A 24,796-nucleotide genomic window follows, 5' to 3' on the forward strand; every position below is an offset into this window, starting at 1 on the left:
TTTCTTATTTAATAGTTACTCAATATCTGGTATGTATCCTACTACATCTCCAAATTGTCATTAAAGTTATGGTAAAGTATAGCAGTTTGTTAGCAATCTCTAGGCAGCCTGTCCATTTTTGAGCTTAGTCACTAAGGGCAAGATTACAAGTGTTGCAGTACTGCTATACCGCTGAAAAATTGGCCATTTATATTGGGGTTCCGTTGCATTCCTATTGGCTGAAAAATTCAAATCAGCCGATAGGATGAGAGCTACTCTTTCTTATTTTAATAGGCAGTAAAAAAGCTGAATGCCCGTTTAAGGGCAAAGCCCATACAAATGCCCCTTTAGGGGCAATGGGTAGCTTAGGTTTTTTTTTTTAGACATAGGTTTTATATTTTGGGGTGTTGGTTGGGTGGGGGGGTTTACTGTTAGAGGGACTTTGTAATTTTTTTTAATGTAAAAGAGCTGTTTAACTTAGGGCAAAGCCCTTCAAACGGCCCATTTAAGGGCTATTGGGCGTTTGTTAGGTTAGGGGGTGTTTTTATTTTGGGGCGCTTTTTTGTTTTATAGGGCTATTTCGTTTATTATTTTTGTAATTAGTGTTTTTTTTATTTTTTGTAATTTTAGTGTTTGTTTTTTTGGTAATGTTAGATTTGTTTGATTTTTTCGTAGAGTTAGTTTTTTTTAATCTTGTAATTTAGGTTTAACAGGATTGTATTTACTTCATATTGATTGGTTGGAATGATTTTGTTTTACGGTACCAGCAAATTAATTTAATAAACAGGGATAATATGATGCATCTCACCTAAGTCTAATTCCGCGGCTGTCCACTCGCGTGCTGACATCACTGCCTGAGCGATTGCGAGATTCTAAAAGGAGGAGAATCAATCTATTGGCAGTTGCAGCACACATCGCGCTAGCTGCTAGTGGCGTGCTACTCCTTTTGCCGGGACAGTCCGGGACATTTAAATGGCTGGAACTGGGACTTAAATTCCGGGACTGTCCCGGCAAAATCGGGACAGTTGGATACTATGACAATGGCATCACAAGACTTAATAATTTATGCAATGTTTTTAAACACTTGACACAAGCTAGAGACCAAGCCACAGAGTCAGTCCAAATGATGCATCAAATTAGGAGCAACAGGAAATAAGTAGATACTAACAAACAAGCTAAAATGTAGGCAACTAGGAATCACTCAACACATTGTATAAGAGAAAGCAGGTAATAAAAAGGATACAATAGAAAATTCTAAATTTAGGTAGCCAGAAACTTACAGGAAGGGGCAAAAACAGCAGGAGTTTCATATCAATTAAAAAAAAATGCCAAGAGTCAGGCACAGCACCAAACCTCCTGGGTGAAAAAATGTACATAAGCATGATTTCACAGGCAAATCTAGATATGAACTGGCTGCACGCCCACATATCTGGACCCTTTAATGTGCGAATATGTGAACAGGCTTACCTATTGAAAAAGCAATAAATTATTTAAATCTACCTCATTCAAGTAAAATATAGTATGTTTTACTCCTATTTTTAAAGAGAATTAAGCATTCCAAAGTTAACAGGTATAGAGTCTAAGGAACAACAAAAGAACTATAAAACGGTTCTGAGCAATCAAAACATAGATAGGAAAAAAATATAATTTATGCTTACCTGATAAATTCATTTCTCCTGTAGTGTAGTCAGTCCACGGGTCATCCATTACTTATGGGATTATAACTCCTCCCCAACAGGAAGTGCAAGAGGATCACCCAAGCAGAGCTGCTATATAGCTCCTCCCCTCTACGTCATATCCAGTCATTCGACCGAAACCATACGAGAAAGGAGAAACTATAGGGTGCAGTGGTGACTGGAGTTTAATTAAAATTTAGACCTGCCGTAAAAACAGGGCGGGCCGTGGACTGACTACACTACAGGAGAAATGAATTTATCAGGTAAGCATAAATTATATTTTCTCCTGTTAAGTGTAGTCAGTCCACGGGTCATCCATTACTTATGGGATACCAATACCAAAGCTAAAAGTACACGGATGACGGGAGGGACAGGCAGGATCTTTACACGGAAGGAACCACTGCCTGTAGAACCTTTCTCCCAAAAACAGCCTCCGAAGAAGCAAAAGTGTCAAATTTGTAAAATTTTGAAAAAGTGTGAAGTGAAGACCAAGTTGCAGCCTTGCAAATCTGTTCAACAGAGGCCTCATTCTTAAAGGCCCAAGTGGAAGCCACAGCTCTAGTAGAATGAGCTGTAATCCTTTCAGGAGGCTGCTGTCCAGCAGTCTCATAGGCTAAACGTATTATGCTACGAAGCCAAAAAGAGAGAGAGGTAGCCGAAGCTTTTTGACCTCTCCTCTGTCCAGAATAAACGACAAACAGGGAAGAAGTTTGACGAAAATCTTTAGTTGCCTGCAAAAAAAATTTTAGGGCACGGACGACGTCCAGATTGTGCAAAAGTCGTTCCTTCTTTGAAGAAGGGTTAGGGCACAATGATGGAACAACAATCTCTTGATTAATTTTCTTGTTAGTGACTACCTTAGGTAAGAACCCAGGTTTAGTACGCAGAACTACCTTGTCTGAATGAAAAATCAGATATGGAGAATCACAATGTAAGGCCAATAACTCAGAGACTCTTCGAGCCGAGGAAATAGCCATTAAAAACAGAACTTTTCCAAGATAACAGCTTGATATCGATGGAATGAAGGGGTTCAAACGGAACACCTTGCAGAACGTTAAGAACTACGTTTAAGCTCCACGGCGGAGCAACAGTCTTAAACACAGGCTTAATCCTAGCCAAAGCCTGACAAAAAGCCTGAACGTCTGGAACTTCTGCCAGACGTTTGTGTAAAAGGATAGACAGAGCTGAAATCTGTCCCTTTAACGAACTAGCAGATAAACCCTTTTCTAAACCCTCTTGTAGAAAAGACAATATCCTAGGAATCCTAACCTTACTCCATGAGTAACTCTTGGATTCGCACCAATATAAGTATTTACGCCATATTTTATGGTAAATTTTCCTGGTAACAGGTTTCCTAGCCTGTATTAAGGTATCAATCACTGACTCCAAGAATCCACGCTTTGATAGAATCAAGCGTTCAATCTCCATGCAGTCAGCCTCCGAGAAATTAGATTTGGATGTTTGAAAGAACCCTGAATCAGAAGGTCCTGTCTCAGATGCAGAGACCATGGTGGACAGGACAACATATCCACTAGATCTGCATACCAGGTCCTGCGTGGCCACGCAGGCGCTATTAGAATCACTGATGCTCTCTCCTGTTTGATCCTGGCAATCAATCGAGGAAGCATCGGGAAAGGTGGAAACACATAAGCCATGTTGAAGACCCAAGGTGCTGTCAGAGCATCTATCAGCACCGCTCCCGGGTCCCTGGACCTGGATCCGTAACAAGGAAGCTTGGCGTTCTGGCTAGACGCCATGAGATCCAGATCTGGTTTGCCCCAAAGATGAAGCAGTTTGGCAAACACCTCCGGATGAAGTTCCCACTCCCCCGGATGAAAGGTCTGGCGACTTAGAAAATCCGCCTCCCAGTTCTCCACGCCTGGGATGTGGATTGCTGACAGGTGGCAAGAGTGAGACTCTGCCCAGCGAATTATCTTTGAGACTTCCATCATCGCTAGGAAACTCCTTGTTCCTCCCTGATGGTTGATGTAAGCCACAGTCGTGATGTTGTCCGACTGAAACCTGATGAACCTCAGAGTTGCTAACTGAGGCCAAGCCAGAAGAGCATTGAAAATTGCTCTTAATTCCAGAATGTTTATTGGAAGGAGTCTCTCCTCCTGAGTCCATGATCCCTGAGCCTTCAGGGAATTCCAGACTGCGCCCCAACCTAGAAGGCTGGCGTCTGTTGTTACTATCGTCCAATCTGGCCTGCGGAAGGGCATCCCCTTGGACAGATGTGGCCGAGAAAGCCACCATAGAAGAGAATCTCTGGTCTCTTGATCCAGATTTAGCAGAGGGGACAAATCTGAGTAATCCCCATTCCACTGACTTAGCATGCACAATTGCAGCGGTCTGAGATGCAGGCGCGCAAATGGTACAATGTCCATTGCCGCTACCATTAAGCCGATTACTTCCATGCACTGAGCCACTGACGGGTGTTGAATGGAATGAAGGACACGGCAAGCATTTAGAAGTTTTGATAACCTGTCCTCCGTCAGGTAAATTTTCATTTATACAGAATCTATAAGAGTCCCTAGAAAGGGAACTCTTGTGAGTGGCAATAGAGAACTCTTTTCTACGTTCACCTTCCACCCATGCGACCTTAGAAATGCCAGAACTAACTCTGTATGAGACTTGGCAGTTTGGAAACTTGACGCTTGTATCAGAATGTCGTCTAGGTACGGAGCTACCGCTATGCCTCGCGGTCTTAGTACCGCCAGAAGAGAGCCCAGAACCTTTGTAAAGATTCTTGGAGCCGTAGCTAACCCGAAGGGAAGAGCTACAAACTGGTAATGCCTGTTTAGGAAGGCAAATCTTAGATACCGGTAATGATCCTTGTGAATCGGTATGTGAAGGTAGGCATCCTTTAAATCCACTGTGGTCATGTACTGACCCTCTTGGATCATGGGTAAGATGGTTCGAATAGTTTCCATTTTGAACGATGGAACTCTAGGAATTTGTTTAGGATCTTTAAGTCCAAGATTGGTCTGAAGGTTCCCTCTTTTTTGGGAACCACAAACAGATTTGAATAGAATCCTTGCCCGTGTTCCGACCGCGGAACTGGGTGGATCACTCCCATTAGTAAGAGATCTTGTACACAGCGTAGAAACGCCTCTTTCTTTATCTGGTTTGCTGATAACCTTGAAAGATGAAATCTCCCTTGTGGAGGAGAAGGCTTGAAGTCCAGAAGATATCCCTGAGATATGATCTCCAACGCCCAGGGATCCTGGACATCTCTTGCCCAAGCCTGGGCGAAGAGAGAAAGTCTGCCCCCCACTAGATCCGTTTCCGGATCGGGGGCCCTCACTTCATGCTGTCTTAGGGGCAGCAGCAGGTTTTCTGGCCTGCTTGCCCTTGTTCCAGGACTGGTTAGGTTTCCAGCCCTGTCTGTAGCGAGCAACAGTTCCTTCCTGTCTTGGAGCGGAGGAAGTTGATGCTGCTCCTGCCTTGAAGTTACAAAAGGCACGAAAATTAGACTGTTTAGCCTTTGGTTTGGCCCTGTCTTGAGGCAGGGCATGGCCCTTACCTCCAGTAATGTCAGCGATAATTTCTTTCAAGCCGGGCCCGAATAATGTCTGCCCTTTGAAAGGAATATTAAGCAATTTAGATTTAGAAGTCACATCAGCTGACCAGGATTTAAGCCACAGCGCTCTACGCGCTTGAATGGCATATCCGGAGTTCTTAGCTGTAAGTTTGGTTAAGTGTACTACGGCATCAGAAATAAATGAATTAGCTAGCTTAAGGGCTTTAAGTTTGTTCATAATCTCATCCAATGGAGCTGTGCTAAGGGTCTCTTCCAGAGACTCAAACCAGAATGCCGCCGCAGCAGTGACAGGCGCGATGCATGCAAGGGGTTGTAATATAAAACCATGCTGAACAAACATTTTCTTAAGGTAACCCTCTAACTTTTTATCCATTGGATCTGAAAAAGCACAGCTATCCTCCACCGGGATAGTGGTGCGCTTAGCCAGAGTAGAAACTGCTCCTTCCACCTTAGGGACCGTCTGCCATAGGTCCCGTGTGGTGGCGTATATTGGAAACATTTTTCTAAATATAGGAGGGGGTGAAAAAGGCACACCGGGTCTATCCCACTCCTTGTTAACAATTTCTGTAAGCCTTTTAGGTATAGGAAAAATGTCAGTACACGCCGGTACCACAAAATATTTATCCAGCCTACATACTTTCTCTGGAATTGCAACCGTGTTACAATCATTCAGAGCCGCTAATACCTCCCCTAGTAATACACGGAGGTTCTCAAGCTTAAATTTAAAATTTGAAATGTCTGAATCCAGTTTACTTGGATCAGATCCGTCACCCACAGAATGAAGCTCTCCGTCCTCATGTTCTGCAAATTGTGACGCAGTATCAGACATGGCTCTATTATTATCAGCGCACTCTGTTCTTACCCCAGAGTGATCGCGTTTACCTCTTAATTCTGGCAATTTAGATAGTACTTCAGTCATAACATTAGCCATGTCTTGCAAAGTGATTTGTATGGGCCGCCCTGATGTACTTGGCGCCACAATATCACGCACCTCCTGAGCGGGAGGCGAAGGTACTGACACGTGAGGAGAGTTAGTCGGCATAACTTCCCCCTCGTTGTCTGGTGATATTTTTTTAACATATAAAGTTTGACTTTTATTCAAAGTAACATCTATACATTGAGTGCACAAATTTCTATTGGGCTCCACATTGGCCTTTAAACATAATGAACAAACAGATTCATTTGTGTCAGACATGTTTAAACAGACTAGCAATAACACTAGCAAGCTTGGAAAAAAACTTTTAAATATGTTAAAAACAACCAAATTTTAACAGAAAATGTATAAAGTTAGCAGAGGATTGCACCCACCAGCAAAAGGATGATTAACCCCTTAATACCCAAAACGGATAACAGTTGAAATAATAAACGTTTTTATCACAGTCAAACACACTGTCACAGGTCTGCTGTGAGTGATTACCTCCCTCAAAACTAGTTTTGGAGACCCCTGGGCTCTGTAAAGACGTCCTGGATCATGGAGGAAGAAATAGGAAGACTGTGACTAAATTTTTACTGCGCAATAAAGCGCTAAAAAAGGCCCCTCCCACTCATATTACAACAGTGGGAAAGCTCAGTAAACTGTTTTTATTCAGAAAAAAACAACAGCCATGTGGTAAAAATCATGCCCATAAAGTTTTATCACCAAGTACCTCAGAAAAAACGATTAACATGCCATTAAACGTTTTAAAAATTGAAAATTATGAAGTTTTATTAATAAGCCTGCTGCTAGTCGCTTTCACTGCAGTGCAGGCTCAAATATTACTTTAATATTGACAGTATTTTCTTAGTGAAATTCCATTCCCCAGAAATACCTCAGAGTATACATACATACATATCAGCCTGATACCAGTCGCTACTACTGCATTTAAGGCTGCACTTACATTACATCGGTATTAGCAGTATTTTCTCAGTCAATTCCATTCCTTAGAAAATAATTTACTGCACATACCTCCTTGCAGGTGGGCCCTGCATGCTATCCCCTGTTCTGAAGTTACCTCACTCCTCAGAATGGCCGAGAACAGCAAGTGGATCTTAGTTACGACCGCTAAGATCATAGACAAACTCAGGTAGATTCTTCTTCTAATGCTGCCTGAGAACAAACAACACACTCCGGTGCCGTTTAAAATAACAAACTTTTGATTGAAGAAATAAGAACTAAGTTTAACAAACCACAGTCCTCTCACACGTCCTATCTTTAGTTAGGTGCAAGAGAATGACTGGATATGACGTAGAGGGGAGGAGCTATATAGCAGCTCTGCTTGGGTGATCCTCTTGCACTTCCTGTTGGGGAGGAGTTATAATCCCATAAGTAATGGATGACCCGTGGACTGACTACACTTAACAGGAGAAAGTATGATTTAATAAAATCTAGAAGGCTTCCACCACACATTACTAGGAAGCTGGAGTCTTAACACTTTTAGTGTTCTGAAATTACAGGTTGTGAAATTACACATGTAGTTGTAGTGTATGTATAATTTAAACGTAATCCGCCAAACAGCAGTCAATTTAGACTTTAAAACTGCATAACAACTGCATTTGACTTTGATAATATGTAAAGGCAAAAACTGACTAGCAAACATCTAATTATGAAAATCTAAGCATACATGCAGATTTCATATCTACTAAATTTACTAAATGAAATATAGAGAAACAGAGTCTGAATTAGGAGGTATATTTTGGAAGAGAATCAGGCTATCTGGATGTGTAAAGCATATAGTAAGTACACAAAGTCAGAAAGACAACCAAGTTGGCAAGCTGCAGACATTATCCTGTCTGCTCATGTATCCTGTTGCATGAACGTGAGTAACCAAAAGGAGGTACCTATCTGAAAGTCAGCTCCAAATCATAAATTCTGACTGAATGTTGAGACTACTTGCAAGGCCCTAGGAATTCTAGTGTTGGGAATTCTGTATTGATATATGTCAAAACGTTTTGTTTTTTTTCTGTGGAAAAGAACAAACACATCAGATAAAGCTGAGCTACTAACTTGCAACAAATAGGCAGAAACTTTATGGACTCAAGCAGAAAGGACATCTTTTAGACATCTGTACTAGATGCAATTGCACGGTGAAAGAAACTGAAATTTAGTATAATTTACTTTAAAAAAATTGGTAAAGTGACATATTAATGGATTGTTTACATATTCCAAAAGTTTTATAGTTGCATAATAATTTAAATGGATCATGAGGTGTGGTTTACTTTTAAATTTAAAGAAAATAGCTTTGTGTTGTTGCCTACCAGTGATGGTCACATTGCTAGTTCTGTCTTTATTTTTTAATTTTTTAGATTTTTAAGTCAAAATGTCCTATTTACTTCTGTTATATACTTTGCTTTGCTCTCTTGGTATCCTCTGTTGAAAAACATGCCTAGGTAGGAGAAGCAATGCACTATTGGGATACAGCTGCTGCCTCTTGTCATTGCCTTACCCAAGATGTTTAGCTCCCAACAAAGAATTACTACTAGTTATATTCTGGGTTTCATGTCCCTATAGGATACGCAGAAAAAATTAAAAAATGTGTTGGCCTCCAAGAGTGGAAAAATGACTATGGGACGGGACAGGACAGGGTTAAAACATTTAAAATTGCCATTTTGCTAGTAAGAGTTAGAGGATTTTGAAAATCCACAGTACTCCAGGAACACACCCCTTAAAAACTTGCACTTCACCTTCACTATGGTGGTTATTTGGAGACCATGTGTAAATAAGCTTTTGCATTACTCTAAGAAAAGACTGTGAACCAGAAAAGATCCTGATACTTACACGAGTTATTACTTCAAATCCCAGTTCTTCTTGTTGGTTTATTTTTAAATCTGGTATTGCATCACCAAGAAAGTCAGCCATTTCCTGAGGAGGTCTATGATGTGTGGACGGATCAGAGCCCCGTATTGTATCAAATATATAATTAGTCACTTTAGAAAAGCCAACCATAGTAGCAGTATAAGGGTCCTTCTTTAGCTTCTGTGAAAAAAAGGAGGTTAAAATAATAGGTATCATGGACTACAAAGCTATATATTTAAATTCAGGTATATCCCCCTATTTATCAGTATTTTCATAAACAAGATTTAAGAATTAAAATGTGGCCGGGTTTAATGAATCTCAGGTTAAACATGAAGCAACAACAATAGCAATAAATGCATAATTTTCAACTAGTCACAATTGACTATCAATGTGGTGTAGAATCCTCTGCTGCTTGACTTGCCGTTATGAAAACAGATATTTCCCTATCTTATGATGCCAGTAAATAACTATCTTAAGACAAAACAAGAAAAAAAAAACTTACAAATTATGCAAAAAGCAGCAAACTGTAAAGTGTGCAAGTATGATGATGGTAATATACAAGCAAAGGGGCTTTGAAGCATTTTATTTAATATCTATGGAAATGCATTTACTTGCTGCTAACATTATTGGACATGCTATTTTTACTGAGACTGTTTTATATTCATTTTTGAATATCACAGATTTGTTCATGAATAATAATAGAAAATTAAAACAATCATTGCTTCTGTTTAACATCACAATTGAACAATGGCTAATGACTTGATTTACTATTCTGAATTTAGCTACACTCAAAATAATTTAAAAATATATTATTTTTATGAAGCACAGTCCTGTCATATATATATTGAACTTTTTACATGGTCAGATATACAGCTCTTCTCTTTAGATACTTCGAGTTTCTGTGTCGAAGGAAAATACATTGTATTTAGTTACAGTATATATCACCCCATGTGTCATCATACATAATGATTTTACACATGTTGCATCAACATACCAAAACTAACTTTTTATTCTAATTTGCTCTACCAACTTTCATTGCCTGGTATTTAACACATTTTCTTTTATAAAAGATGGCCATATCAAATCCTAATATCCTATGTTTCCGGCAAGTAGATATATCCTATTCTCGCTAGTAGTGTACTTCCAGACACCATATTTATGTCAGAAGCAACATTTAAGACTCAGTACATTAATGGTAGACGTAAGCAGTATACTCTCAGCTAAGTCAAAAATATTTTTAAGAAGAAAAAAAGCAATTTGTTGAAATAAATGAACATTCTTAATTATACTGCCTAAAGACAGAATTCACAAAGCAACCTTCAGTGCAAGAGTCAATATTTGGCGAGTCATAAATAATTATTGCAATGACAAACATTCACTCAGTTTAACAAAAGGGGTAAGTAAATGTACAAAACTAGATAGCCACTTATTTTATACAGCTTGTCTGCATAGATAGGAAAAAGGAAATTTATGCTTACCTGATAAATTGATTTCTTTTACGATATGCCGAGTCCACGGGTTTCATCCTTACTTGTGGGATTTATCCTCCTGCTAACAGGAAGTGGCAAAGAGCACCACAGCAGAGCTGTTACATAGATCCTCCCCTAACTCCCCCCCCCCCCAGTCATTCGACCAAAGGTATAGGAAGAGAAAGGAAAAGCTAAAAGGTGCAGAGGTGACTGAAGTTTTGAAAAATAAAATAAAACCTGTCTTAAAATGACAGGGCGGGCCATGGACTCGGCATATCGTAAAAGAAATCAATTTATCAGGTAAGCATACATTTCCTTTTCTTTTACAAGATATGCCGAGTCCACGGGTTTCATCCTTACTTGTGGGATACCAATACCAAAGCTTTAGGACACGGATGAAAGGGAGGGACAAGACAGGAATCTAAACGGAAGGCACCACTGCTTGAAGAACCTTTCTCCCAAAAATAGCCTCAGAAGAAGCAAAAGTATCAAATTTGGAAAATTTGGAAAAAGTATGAAGGGAGGACCAAGTCGCAGCCTTACAAATCTGTTCAACAGAAGCATAGTTTTTGAAAGCCCATGTGGAAGCCACAGCTCTAGTAGAATGAGCCGTAATTTTTTCAGAAGGCTGCTGTCCAGCAGTCTCATATGCCAGGCGGATGATGCTTTTCAGCCAAAAAGAGAAAGAGATAGCCGTAGCTTTTTGACCCCTACGCTTTCCAGAATAAACAACAAAAAGAGAGGATGTTTGTCTGAAATCCTTGGTCGCTTGTAAGTAAAACTTCAAAGCACAGACCACGTCCAAGTTATGTAATAGACCTCCCTTCTTAGAAGGATTAGGACACAAGGAAGGAACAACATTTTCCTGATTAATATTCTTATTTGAAACAACCTTAGGAAGGAATCCAGGTTTAGTACGCAAAACCACCTTATCAGAATGGAATACAAGATAAGGCAAATCACATTGTAAAGCAAAAAGCTCAGAAACTCTTCGAGCAGAAGAGATAGCAACTAAAAATAAAACCTTCCAAGATAACAGCTTAATATCTATGGAATGCATGGGTTCAAACGGAACCCCTTGAAGAACATTAAGAACTAAATTCAGACTCCATGGTGGAGCAACAGGTTTAAACACAGGCTTGATTCTGATTAAAGCCTGACAAAAAGACTGAACGTCTGGGACAACCGCCAGACGCTTGTGTAATAAAATTGACAAAGCAGAAATTTGTCCTCTTAAAGAACTAGCAGATAATCCTTTCTCCAATCCTTCTTGGAGAAAGGACAAGATCTTAGGAATCCTAATCTTACTCCATGAGTAACCCTTGGATTCACACCACTAAAGATATTTACGCCATATCTTATGGTAAATCTTTCTAGTGACAGGCTTGCGAGCCTGAATCAGAGTATCAATGACCGACTCAGAGAATCCCTGCTTAGATAAAATCAAGCGTTCAATCTCCAGGCAGTCAGCTGCAGAGAATTTAGATTTGGATGTTGGAACGGACCTTGAATGAGAAGGTCCTGTCTCAATGGCAGTTTCCACGGTGGCAAAGACGACATGTCCACTAGATCCGTATACCAAGTCCTGCATGGCCACGCAGGCGCTATTAGAATTACAGAAGCTCTCTCCTGTTTGATTCTTGCAATCACACGAGGCAGGAGAGGAAATGGTGGAAACACATAAGCCAGGTTGAACGACCAAGGTACTGCTAGAGCATCTATCAGTACAGCCTGGGGATCCCTTGACCTGGACCCGTAGCGTGGAAGTTTGACATTCTGTCGAGATGCCATCAGATCCAATTCCGGTGTGCCCCATTGATGAATCAACGATGCAAACACCTCCGGATGGAGTTCCCACTCCCCTGGATGAAAAGTCTGACGACTTAGAAAATCTGCCTCCCAGTTCTCTACTCCTGAGATATAGATTGCTGATAGATGGCAAGAGTGAATCTCTGCCCATTGGATTATCTTTGATACCTCTATCATCGCAAGAGAACTTCTTGTTCCCCCCTGATGATTGATATATGCTACAGTCGTGACATTGTCCGACTGGAATCTTATGAACTTGGTGAGTGCCAACTGAGGCCACGCCTGAAGCGCATTGAATATTGCTCTCAGTTCCAGAATATTGATTGGCAACTGAGACTCCGTCGGAGTCCAAGTTCCCTGAGCCTTCAGGGAATTCCAGACTGCATCCCAGCCTAAGAGGCTGGCGTCCGTTGTCACTATAACCCATGATGGCCTGCGGAAGCACATCGCCTGGGACAGATGATCCTGTGACAACCACAAATAACTTCAAAGTGAGTGACAGAAAAGGTAAATTTATTCCCAAATTTTACACAGGAGTAGCAGCAACGTTTCGGAACAAGTTTCCTTAATCATGCATACAAACACAATGATTTTTAATCTATATATAGGCAAATACCACTAGGTGGCGCTCTATTGCAACATTTTAATTTAACCCTATGGGCAACAATGTATCAAAAGTGGTATATAACCAACATAAATATACATATCTCCTAGATAGCTAGGGAAGCTTATATCAATACAAGAATATTATAACATCAATTAGATGAAGATAGAAAAGAAAAACTGAAAGATCCCAATCTCTATTGAGACCATGGGGTTCAAGGGTCCCTAATTTAAAGATCCAGAAAGCTTCACGCTGTTTCAACAGCTTCTCTCTATCTCCCTCTCTACGGGGTCTAGCTACACTTTCTATTATTTGAAATCTTAATTCATTGATGAGATGCCCCATCTTAATGAAATGATGAGCTACTGGCGCTTTTATATTCCCTACTCGTATACTACTCTTATGTTCTATGATTCTGTCTTTGATGTTTCTTGTCGTTTCTCTGATGTAGCCACGCCCACACGGACATTTAATAAGATATATAACGAATTGAGTATAGCAGGAGTGATATCCTCTAATGTTAAATTTCTTCCCTGTAATTGGATGGTAAAAGAATGCACCTTTAGACATATTATTACAGCAGGAACAGTTAAGGCAAGGATAACATCCTTCTTTCTTATTACCTATAACACCTTGAATAGTAGTTTTACTAGGACCGATATCTGCTTTAATAAGTTGTCTACCTATACTTAAGCCTTGCTTATAGGCTGGCATAGGGAGGGGGTTTGAAATTCCTTTACATTCGGGTTACATTCTGACAAAATGGGCCAATGCTTTCTAATGATTTTGTGTATGAGGGGCGATTGGGCATTGTATTCAGATACAAAGATGATACGGGAATCGTTTTTAATTTTATCTTTCTTTTGATTTAATAGGGTATCTCTAGAAATTGACTTAGCATATTGTATTTCCTTATCAATTAATGTATTAGGGTAACCTCTACTAAGAAAGCTCTTGCCCATCTCATTCATCCTAACATCAATAATATTCTCATTTGAGATAATCCTGCGAACTCTAAGGAATTGGCTACGGGGCAAGGCTTTAAGTAAAGAAGGAGGATGGGCACTGTTAAAGTGCAGTAAACTATTTCTATCTGTCTCTTTACGATAGAGATCTACTATTAAAAAGTTCCCATTTTTAATAATTTTGGTATCCAGAAATGAAATATTATCCTCACTCCATATTAACTTAAATTTAATGCTATTAGTGAAATTATTAAGATCATTGAAAAAATCGCAAAGGGATCCAACGTCGCCCTGCCAAATACCAAAGATATTATCGATATAGCGCCACCAACAGGCGCCATACCGATGAAACCTAGGATTGGTGTAAATAAATTTTTCTTCGAAAATATTCATAAAGATATTAGCATAATTAGGGGCGACGTTGGACCCCATTGCAGTACCTTGCGTTTGCAAGAAATAATTATCACCAAACAAGAAATAGTTACAATAGAGAATGAGTTCAAGCAATTGAGATATAAAATCAACATGTTGTTTAGAATACTTCTCATCTGAGCTCAACATTGCTTTGACTGCGCCAATACCACTTTCGTGAGCTATAGAGGTGTAGAGACTTTCTACATCTAAGCTGAAAAGAATACATTTGTCAGATTCAATTATCAATGTATCCACCTTTCTTAAAAAATCACTAGTATCTTGTAAAAAGGAATTAGAATTTTCCACATAAGGTCTAAGTATACGATCAAGAAAAATGGATACATTTGTTAAGATAGAGTCTGTACTCGCCACAATAGGGCGTATAGGGGGTTCAGATAGATTTTTATGAATTTTAGGGAGTGAATACATCACTGGGGTGCAGGGATGTTCCACTAAGAGATAGTTAAAAACATCTTTATCTATTAGTTCATTATTTAATGCAACTTGGCAAACCTGTTTTAACTCTTTCTGGATGTCAAATATAGGGTTATAAGGCAATTTTCTATATACTTCTTTCACACTAAGCTGTTGTCTTATTTCATTAGTGTAATAAGATTTATTAAGGGCAACAATAGCTCCTCCTTTATCCGCCCTTTTCAAAATCACATCAGATTTAGTTTTTATGGAGTTAATAGCAGAGACATCTTTTTTTGAAAAATTAGAGATATTATCAAAGGTGTTCTTATTTGCAGCATGGTATGCACGACTTTTAATATTCAATTTATTTTGTAATTTACATATATCTTTTCTAACTAATTCAATATATGTCTCAACACTATGGCAATTTTGTGGGGGAATAAACGAACTTTTTTTCTTCAACTGTAGTTTAGACATAGTGAACAAAGCTTTCTCATTTTTAACCTTTCTAGTTAATTCAGAATGAGTAATATTATCCATAAAGGATTTGAGCCTTAGGTTTCTAAAAAAGCGATATAGATCCTTATTCAACTGAAAAAAATTACAGTCTCTATTGGGACAGTATGATAAGCCCTTATTGAGCATAGAAAGATCGTTTTGTGAAAAGTCAATGTTAGATATATTCACTACATTATCTTCCATAGTGTTTGCTCCAACCCCATCGGTATGGTTTACTTGCGTTTGGATTACCTTAGCTGTCGCAGCTGTTTTCCTTTTACCATGGCGGTGTTTCCTCCCTCCTCTCCGTGTTCCGGTTCGGAGTCCCCCGGAGACGTACCAGATGAACTAGAGCTACTACCGCTTCTGGCTTGGTAGCGGTTTTGGCGTCTGAAGTTACCGGAAGTCTCCGTGACGCTCCTTCCGGGTCGTATCTCCATCGGTATACACGACTTTCGGAGTAGTCGGTTTCATCTCGGGCAAACTTCAATCTTTTACGCTCCTCAAATATCTATCTTAAATCCGCTACATTTGTATTGGTCTGTAACAGGATTTTTTTAGACTCGTCAGTTGGTAACGTGTTTTTTATAGTATCTTCAATTTCAGCCAGTTTAACATCTTGCTCATTAACTTCTTGAGTGAGGCATTCTACTGTGAGCACCATTAAGTCCATAGAGTATTTGTTTAGTATCTGCTCAAACCTGTCACAGTAGGTAGTGTTATCTCTCATAAGTGTAGGTCTGGCGCTCATTGGCAGACTTCTTGGAATACGCTTCACTCTGTGATATTCCGCTAAAGTTGAAGCGTGCAAGTCATAAGCCAGCCGTTTCTTTTTCAGCTTTTCAAAATCTTTAGTTGTAGTATCGTTAGGGGTGCTTTTCAGGAAATCCCTCAAACCTTTCGTTAAGGTGGTGATCCTAGCAGCTTCCAAATCAGTGTAGGAGAAAGTTTTTAGTTCATTCTGTGTAAAATCCATTTTTAGTGTATTTATTCACACAATCAATTTCAACTGACCTAGGTGCAACGGACTATGAGTGAGAAGTCAATGAAACAAACAGCAGAAGTCCAGCACAGCAACGGTCAGAGATATGCAGATTCACTCAGGAGCTACACTCAGGACTCCAACAGCATACAAATAACTTCAAAGTGAGTGACAGCAAAGGTAAATTTATTCCCAAATTTTACACAGGAGTAGCAGCAACGTTTCGGAACAAGTTTCCTTAATCATGCATACAAACACAATGATTTTTAATCTATATATAGGCAAATACCACTAGGTGGCGCTCTATTGCAACATTTTAATTTAACCCTATGGGCAACAATGTATCAAAAGTGGTATATAACCAACATAAATATACATATTTCCTAGATAGATAGGGAAGCTTATATCAATACAAGAATATTATAACATCAATTAGATGAAGATAATAAAAACATTTTAAAGACTAATTTTTATAGAAAAACTGAAAGATCCCAATCTCTATTGAGACCATGGGGTTCAAGGGTCCCTAATTTAAAGATCCTGTGACAACCACCACAGAAGAGAGTCTCTGGTCTCTTAATCCAGATTTATCTGAGGAGATACATTTGCATAAACCCCATTCCACTGTCTGAGCATGCACAGTTGCAGTGGCCTGAGATGAAAGCGAGCAAACGGAACAATGTCCATCGCTGCTACCATTAAACCAATGACTTCCATACACTGCGCCACTGATGGCCGAGGAATGGACTGAAGAGCTTGGCAAGTATTTAGAATCTTTGATTTTCTGACCTCCGTCAGAAAAAATTTCAAGTCTATCGAGTCTATCAGAGTTCCCAAGAATGGAACTCTTGTTTGTGGAACAAGTGAACTCTTTTGTATATTCACTTTCCAACCGTGAGTTCTTAGAAATGACAACACGATATCCGTGTGAGATTTGGTCAGATGATAAGTTGACGCCTGAACCAAAATATCGTCCAGATAGGGCGCCACTGCTATGCCCCGCGGCCTGAGAACCGCTAGAAGGGACCCTAGCACCTTTGTGAAGATTCTGGGAGCTGTGGCCAACCCGAAGTGAAGGGCCACGAACTGATAATGTTTGTCCAGAAAGGCAAACCTTAGAAACTGATGATGATCCTTGTGGATAGAAATGTGAAGGTACGCATCCTTTAAGTCCACAGTGGTCATGTATTGACCCTCCTGGATCATTGGTAAGATTGTTCGTATAGTCTCCATCTTGAACGATGGGACCCTGAGAAATTTGTTTAGACACTTTAAATCCAAAATAGGTCTGAAAGTTCCCTCTTTTTTGGGAACCACGAAAAGGATCGAGTAAAACTCCTGTCCCTGTTCCAGTTCCAGTTTTGGAACTGGACAAATTACTCCCATGGAATAGAGGTCTTTTACACAGTGTAAGAATGCCTCTCTTTTTGTCTGGTCTACAGACAAATGTGAAATATGAAATCTCCCTCTTGGGGGAAAAATTTTTAATTCCATTTGATACCCCTGGGTCACAATTTCTAATACCCAGGGATCTTGCACATCCCTTGCCCAAGCCTGAGCAAAGAGAGAAAGTCTGGCCCCTATTAGATACGGTCCCGGATCGGGAGCTGCCCCTTCATGCTGTCTTGGTAGCAGCAGCAGGCTTTTTGGCTTGTTTACCCATGTTCCAGGTCTGATTAGGTCTCCAGACAGACTTGGATTGAGCAAAATTTCCTTCCTGCTTATTGGTGGAAGGGGAAGCAGAGGGAACTCCTCTGAAATTTCGAAAGGAACGAAAATTATTTTGTTTACCCCTCATCCTAAGAGGTTTGTCTTGAGGTAGGGCATGGCCTTTACCTCCAGTAATGTCAGCAATGATTTCCTTTAATTTACCCTTGAAAGGAATAGTTAACAGTTTAGACTTTGATGATACATCAGCAGACCACGATTTTAACCACAGCGCTCTGCGCGCCAATATGGCAAAGCCTGCATTTTTTGCTGCTAATTTAGTAATCTGAAAAACAACATCTGTGATAAAAGAATTAGCTAGTTTGAGAGCTTTTATTCTGTCCAAAATGTCGTCTAGGGGTGTCTCTACTTTCAGAGACGCCTCAAGGGCGTCAAACCAGAAAGCCGCCGCCGCCGTAGTTACTGGAACAATGCAGGCAGCAGGTTGTAACAAGAAACCCTGGTGAATAAATAATTTCTTTAGAAGACCCTCTAATTTTTTATCCATAGGGTGTTTGAAATCACAACTGTCTTCAATAGGTATAGTTGTACGCTTAGAGTAGATATTGCTCCCTCCACCTTAGGGACCGTTTGCCAAGAGTCCTTGATGGAGTCTGATATGGGAAACATTTTCTTAAAATTAGGAGGGGGAGAGAACGGTATGCCTGGTCTATCCCATTCCTTTCTAACAATTTCCGAAATTCTTTTGAGAACCGGAAAAACATCAGTGTAAGTAGGAACTTCTAGATATTTATCCATCTTACACAATTTTTCTGGAGGAATTGTAATAGGTTCAACTTCACAATCATCCAGAGTCGCTAGGACCTCCCTGAGTAACAGGCGAAGATGTTCAAGTTTAAATTTAAAGGATGCTAAGTCCGTATCTGTCATAACATATTGCCTGAATCTGAAATTTCTCCCTCAGACAATAATTCCCTAACCCCCAATTCAGAGCATTGTGAGGGTACATCGGAAATGGCTACTAAAGCATCAGAGGGTTCAGTATTTACGTTAATACCTGGCCTACTGCGTTTACCCTGCAAACCTGGCAGTTTAGATAATACCTCAGTGAGAGTAGTTGACATAACTGCAGCCATATCTTGCAAAGTAAAAGAATTAGACAAATTAGACGCACTAGATGTACTAGGTGTCACTTGTGTGGGTGTTAAAGGTTGGGACACTTGAGGAAAATTACATGGCATATCCTAATTCTCTTCAGACTGAGAATCATCCTTAGACATACTTTAATTTCCTAAAATATGTTCCTTACAGTGTAAGGCTCTATCAGTACAACAGGTACACAATGTAAGAGGGGGTTCCACAATGGCTTCTAAACACATAGAGCAATGAGTTTCCTCAATGTCAGACATGTTGAACAAAGTAGTAATAACCACAACAGTTGGTAAATACTTTATTTGTTGACAAAAACAATTTTACAAAAAACGAGTACTGTGCCTTTAAGAAATAAAAACACACAATTTTTTTCCTAAGCACACTTAAAAACGTCTATTTACGTTTAAAAAGTAGATATAGACATATAAATTGCCAAAAATTATTGCATTCACATGCAAGGATTGAATTTACTCTTTACAGGAATATTACTTTCAAAAAATAATACAATTTTCTAAATAATAACCTACCTGCCCCCAGATAACTGCCAAACGTATCGACACCAATCCGGGTAGTGTAAAACACAGATAGGGCCCAACCGGAGCTAATGTCTGCTGTCTCCTTCAGAGTAAACTGCGCATCTGAGGCGCGAAAATAGGCCCCGCCCACAATGGACGTCGCACTAAGAAATTCAACTACAGCATGGGAAGCGGTTAAAAACAGCCATGTGGTCCCCAAACGACTATTTATCAAATAAAACCTCTTTTACTGTTTTATAATAAAATTTGTGAAAATAAAAGTCCCAGTGTCAAATAATATGCTGCTTATGAAATGTGCTGCAATGATGTAGGAAATAAAACACCCGGTATGACAGTAACTCCCCTTATGGTTTAGGACTACTGCTTACCCTGTTCCCCTTATAAGGAACCAAATACAGCCAATTCTGATATACCGAGTTTCCTCAGAAAAAAATAGGCTGACACATACCTCAAAAGCTGTTTACTGCATGAGACCGTCCTCACACTGCAGAGTTTCCATCATTACCTTCAGATTAGTGGGAACCATACTTGAACTTAGTAACTGCTGCTAAGATCATCAATTTCAGGGAGAAATCTTCTTCCATATCCTCCCTGATCAAAATAGTACTCACCGGTACCATTTAAAATAAAAAATATCTTGATTGGAGAAATTAAATAATTAATATCATTTTGTCACCACTATCACTTTACCCTTCCTATTACTAGCATAGGCAAAGAGAATGACTGGGGGGAAGAGTTAGGGGAGGAGCTATGTAACAGCTCTGCTGTGGTGCTCTTTGCCACTTCCTGTTAGCAGGAGGATAAATCCCACAAGTAAGGATGAAACCCGTGGACTCGGCATATCTTGTAAAAGAAAACTAAATTTATGCTTACCTGATAAATTACTTTCTTTTACGATATGACGAGTCCACGGATTTCATCCTTACTTGTGGGAAACCAATACCAAAGCAATAGGACAGCAGTCTCATATGCCAGGCGGATGATACTTCTCAGCCAAAAAGAAAGAGAGGTAGCTGTAGCTTTCTGACCCCTACGCTTTGCAAAATAAACAATGAATAATGAAGATGATTGACGGAAATCCTTAGTTGCCTGTAAGTAAAACTTTAAGGCACGGGGGGCGGAGCTAACTGCTGTGCAAAGTGGACGTCTTCTCCTAGAGCTCCTCTCTATACTTGCTATTTATGGGCAAAAAAAGGATTGTTTTACCCTAAAAAAGTCGTCTTTCTACTTGATTTGAGAGAGCGGATTCCCACTCCAGACCAGCACCCTGTTTTGGGGACTTTACGGAGTTTTCCTATATTCCCAGAAAGGAACTGGCGCCAAGTTATTTAACATCCTTTGGCTCTTATTCACCCTATTTGCACCTGGTTACTGTACCGGAGGGTCGGGGCTCCGCTCTGGTACAGGCGACACTGACCTGAGGCTTGTCGCAGAGGAACGGCGGTGGTGGAACCTGTAGAAGTGTGCGGAGGTGGATGCCGAGACCGGTGTGCCTGAGTGAAACGGCCGCCTACCACACCTGACCTGACAGGGGTAAACCGATCCGGCTAGCCGTGCTGTGGAACCCGCAGCGGGAGTTTCTTTTTTTTGTTACCAGCGGGGTGCAGCTCCAGATCTCATCTCCTTGCATTAGCCGCACAGAAAGAGAAAGCGGTGGGAACAGCCGCCATCTTGCCACCCTGGCCCTGCTCCCTGACACTGCACAGCAAGCTCCGGTTAGCAAGGAAGCCTGAGTTGAACTGCCTTTAGGATCGTTTCTTCTCCTCTTTCTGGGGGAACCAACGGGGAAGCATCTGCCTAAGTAATTGGTCCTGCTGGAGCAGCCACCTAATCGGGACTATCACGGTGATTTGGTGAGTCACAATTCTGCCACGCAGAATTTTTTAGGGGGCCTCCATACAGGGTACAAAGTTCATATAATCTAGACCTCCTACACAGGCACACCTCATCCGCTCCTAACCACTAACTGCTATTTCCCCCCGACAGCAACTTCATACAGTATAAAACAGAGGGGGTATTGAGCCTGGGAACTGGCCGCAGCCTTCATAACATAAACCTAGCTGGCCCACGAGGTACTGGGGGGCCTGGGATGGTGGAATCTGGAGAGGCCCTCCATTACATATAACTAGGCCTATTTAGCCTCTACCTTACATTGGACTGCCCTGAGGTCCCCCTAGCCTCCTAGGAAATTGCAGCAATTAAGAAGGCCCAACACACCACCCTCTAAGCCTCTCATGTCAAGTGACCTACAATCAAGCAGTGGAGGACAAACTATACAAACTCCTATCCCCTTATTGCTACTCCAGAGGGAACACAACATTCAGCCTGTTTGGGGTCTATAAAGAGTCACAGAATATTAAATAACCCCTGGGGTCCCTGCAGACCTCCTATAAGTATACCATTTGTGTACTCTACAGAACTTTTGCTGCTTCTGGAGGTAGGCCCACTTGATTCACCTTTCTATTCATGAGAATTGTCACTCCTATGGCATTTCCCACTCACGGAACTGTTGGTATCACTGGCTACCCCCAGGACTGCATTGCTGTTTACCCACCTTCTCTGAATTGAAAGATCTCTGTCCAGAGGTGCCATCACCAACTTATGACTCTCTACATGGATGCAGCACTGTAATTCTGCGAACTGTGCATATACCCTTACACTCGCTACTCTCGCCACTCTGGTGATTTTTTACACTGACGTGCCTGAGTTGTGTTACCACTGGCCTCTTGTTGTTCTGTTTATGTGTCATAGTACTTAGGCCGCTGCGCCAGCATATGTATCTCTGTAGCCTATGCTCAGAGTGGAGTGCTTGTTTTGTTTACGTGCTCATTTTGTCTTCTAAGTTCTCTACTCAACCTTGAACATACAATGCTAGGCCCCTTAAACTGCATTCCCCCATTATTCCCTCAGGTATCGTCTGTTTGACTATTACTTCTGTGGCGCCTTGCTACTTATATTATTCACCTCACGCTCAAATTAGGGACCTCCCCTTCATCACATTATAGCACTTACTCCTTTTATTTACCCTTATATGCAGAGCAACTCAGGAGGGTGATTAAACTACGAGTACAGCCACTTGCCAGCCTCTCTGAAGTGCATCCCAGTTCCGCCCGAGCGTAGGCATACCCAGATCCTTACCACAACACTGAGGTAGCCCCTACGTTTTCTCCTACACTACAATCTTCTCCCCAAGAGTACTGCTCTTTCCTGCTACCTTCCTTCTCTGCACTGTACTTGATTGGTATCGATTGTGAGTCCCACAGGGAGGGATTGGTTGCTCTGGTCCCCCTCGCGCCTCCCCCTTTCTGGATGAAAGCTTGTCTGGGCTGGTCACTGCCACTTTCCCTTTTCCATTCCAATTGGTCGTATCCCCCTCCCCTGAGGTGTGTGGGGGCCCCTAGGGACCATCTCAATCATCAGCTGTTGGTCCTCTGGTTGGACCTTTTTGAAATAAATGTATGTGTTTGAATACCATGTTCCAGGTGTAACTAATACTTGAGGTCTGTGCTAGCCCCCGCTCTCACAGTATACCACTAGCTATTTATGTTCTAAACCGATGTCATAGTCCAGCTCCTAGGATAACCTAGTTGAATGTTATAATCTTGTGCAAGTTTTTCACTGTTCTAATAACCTCTTTGTGTATAAGTGGTCAGGGCTGGGCCTCATTGTAGTCTCACGAGTCAGCATTGGATTACTCTACAAGGCTAACCATGTCGCACTCCTCCAGAAAAAACTCCAAGACCCCGGCGGCCTTGAAAAAGACTGTTCTGGATCATTTCTCCCAGTCACGCAAGGTATCTAATCCAGAGAGGAAGGATGTCAGTGATCCTGAGTCGCAGGATGAGGGTTCACAGTCGAGTTCTCAGTCTGCTGCTCACCTTAATCACTACATTACTGAAAGCACTCTGCAAAAACTGCTCGCAGCCCAGACCAAATCTATTACGGCTGAGATCCAGAGAAGTTCAGCTGAACTTAAGAAATATATAGCCGAAATTGGCGATAGAGTGGATTCCCTTGAGAGGCAACAGGATGATCTGGCTACAGACCACTCGAACCTGCTGTCTTATGCTGAAAGCCTAGCAGAACAAATTTCCCAGCTCGAGCTAAAGCTAGCTGATATGGAAGATAGAGCCAGGAGGAGCAATGTCCGGTTCAGAGGCATTCCACTGGGCGATCTACAGGATTTCTTTATCTCCTTATTCACCGCTTTATTGGGCCCCCTGGAGGGTAACAAGCATGCCATGGAAAGAGCCCACAGGGCCCTCAGACCTCGATCAGTGTCATACGACAAACCAAGAGATGTGGTAGTATGTTTTTATCACTTTACCTTTAAGGACCGTTTAATGCAAGCGGCCTACAGTAAACCCACCCTTCCTGACACCTTTAAAGATATACAGCTCCTGTCGGACCTTTCCTCTCACACTCTACAGAAACGGAAGCTTTACGCCCCAATTACTACCCAACTGAGGAAGGCTGATGTCAAGTAAAGGTGGGGATTCCCCACTAAACTTATCGTGACGAGGGACAACCAGACTCACATAGTGTCCTCCCCCTCTATGGTGGGTACTCTCCTGGCCAACTTCAAGCTGCTCTGGTAAATCAAGAAGAAACCCGATCCAGATTGCGGGTTTCGGCCCCAGAGTGGACTCTTAAGGACCAAAGGCCGAAGCGCCCAAGAGGCATCCAGAGGCCTCAAGCCTCTCCTACCTGAAGTCACCTCACTACATCCAGTTATTAGTGTCATGTTAACTTGTCATGTTAAAATGTTGTTAGCTTGCCTGTTTGATGTTTTATCAATGTTTTTGCAACGAGTCTTAGTTAGAGTTTGAACATTCTTTAGTTTATTATTCTACAAAATTTCTTGTAGAGAGCGGGGCTACCCACACTAGCCTCACTTCTTTTCAGTTTGTGTTAGCTCCCCCCCCCCAATTCTTGGTGCCCATCTTAGGGCCCCACATAGGTGGACTATTTCCACTTGTTTCCCTCTATTTCCCTTCCCTACCCTGCTAACCAGTTCTTAATTTCTGAATACTGTGGGAAAGAGATGCCTTCTATGCCGTTCCCTACGCCATCATAGGGCGGATGTGGCTTTCCTCCAAGAGACGCACCTCCTGGCCGATCCCCCCCCCCCCTACACATGGCTAGGGACTTCCCGGTTTTCGAGGCGGCTTCCTTTACTAAAAAAGCCAGAGGAGTAGCCATCCTAGTACACAAGAGGGTGGCCTATGAGCCCCTTCTTGTGCTCAGAGATCCTCAGGCCAGATACCTTATCCTTGTATGCAATTTAGACCATGTCACATACACCCTGGTT

The 24,796-nt window shown here is 41.3% G+C and overlaps 1 protein-coding gene across 1 annotated transcript in view; it reads right to left on the reverse strand.

Annotated features, from left to right (window-relative positions):
- Positions 1 to 24,796, reverse strand: part of TBC1D15 (TBC1 domain family member 15) — a 903,088-nt gene that overhangs the window by 543,156 nt on the left and 335,136 nt on the right. The window contains exons 8-9 of the mRNA XM_053719215.1: positions 15,677 to 16,108; positions 8,954 to 9,190 (exon numbers count right to left, since the gene is read on the reverse strand). Of these exons, the coding sequence (XP_053575190.1) occupies positions 8,954 to 9,190; positions 15,677 to 16,108 (669 nt within the window). The remainder of the gene's footprint in view (positions 1 to 8,953; positions 9,191 to 15,676; positions 16,109 to 24,796) is intronic.

This window comes from Bombina bombina, chromosome 6 (genome assembly GCF_027579735.1).
Source record: "Bombina bombina isolate aBomBom1 chromosome 6, aBomBom1.pri, whole genome shotgun sequence".
NCBI lineage: Eukaryota > Metazoa > Chordata > Amphibia > Anura > Bombinatoridae > Bombina > Bombina bombina.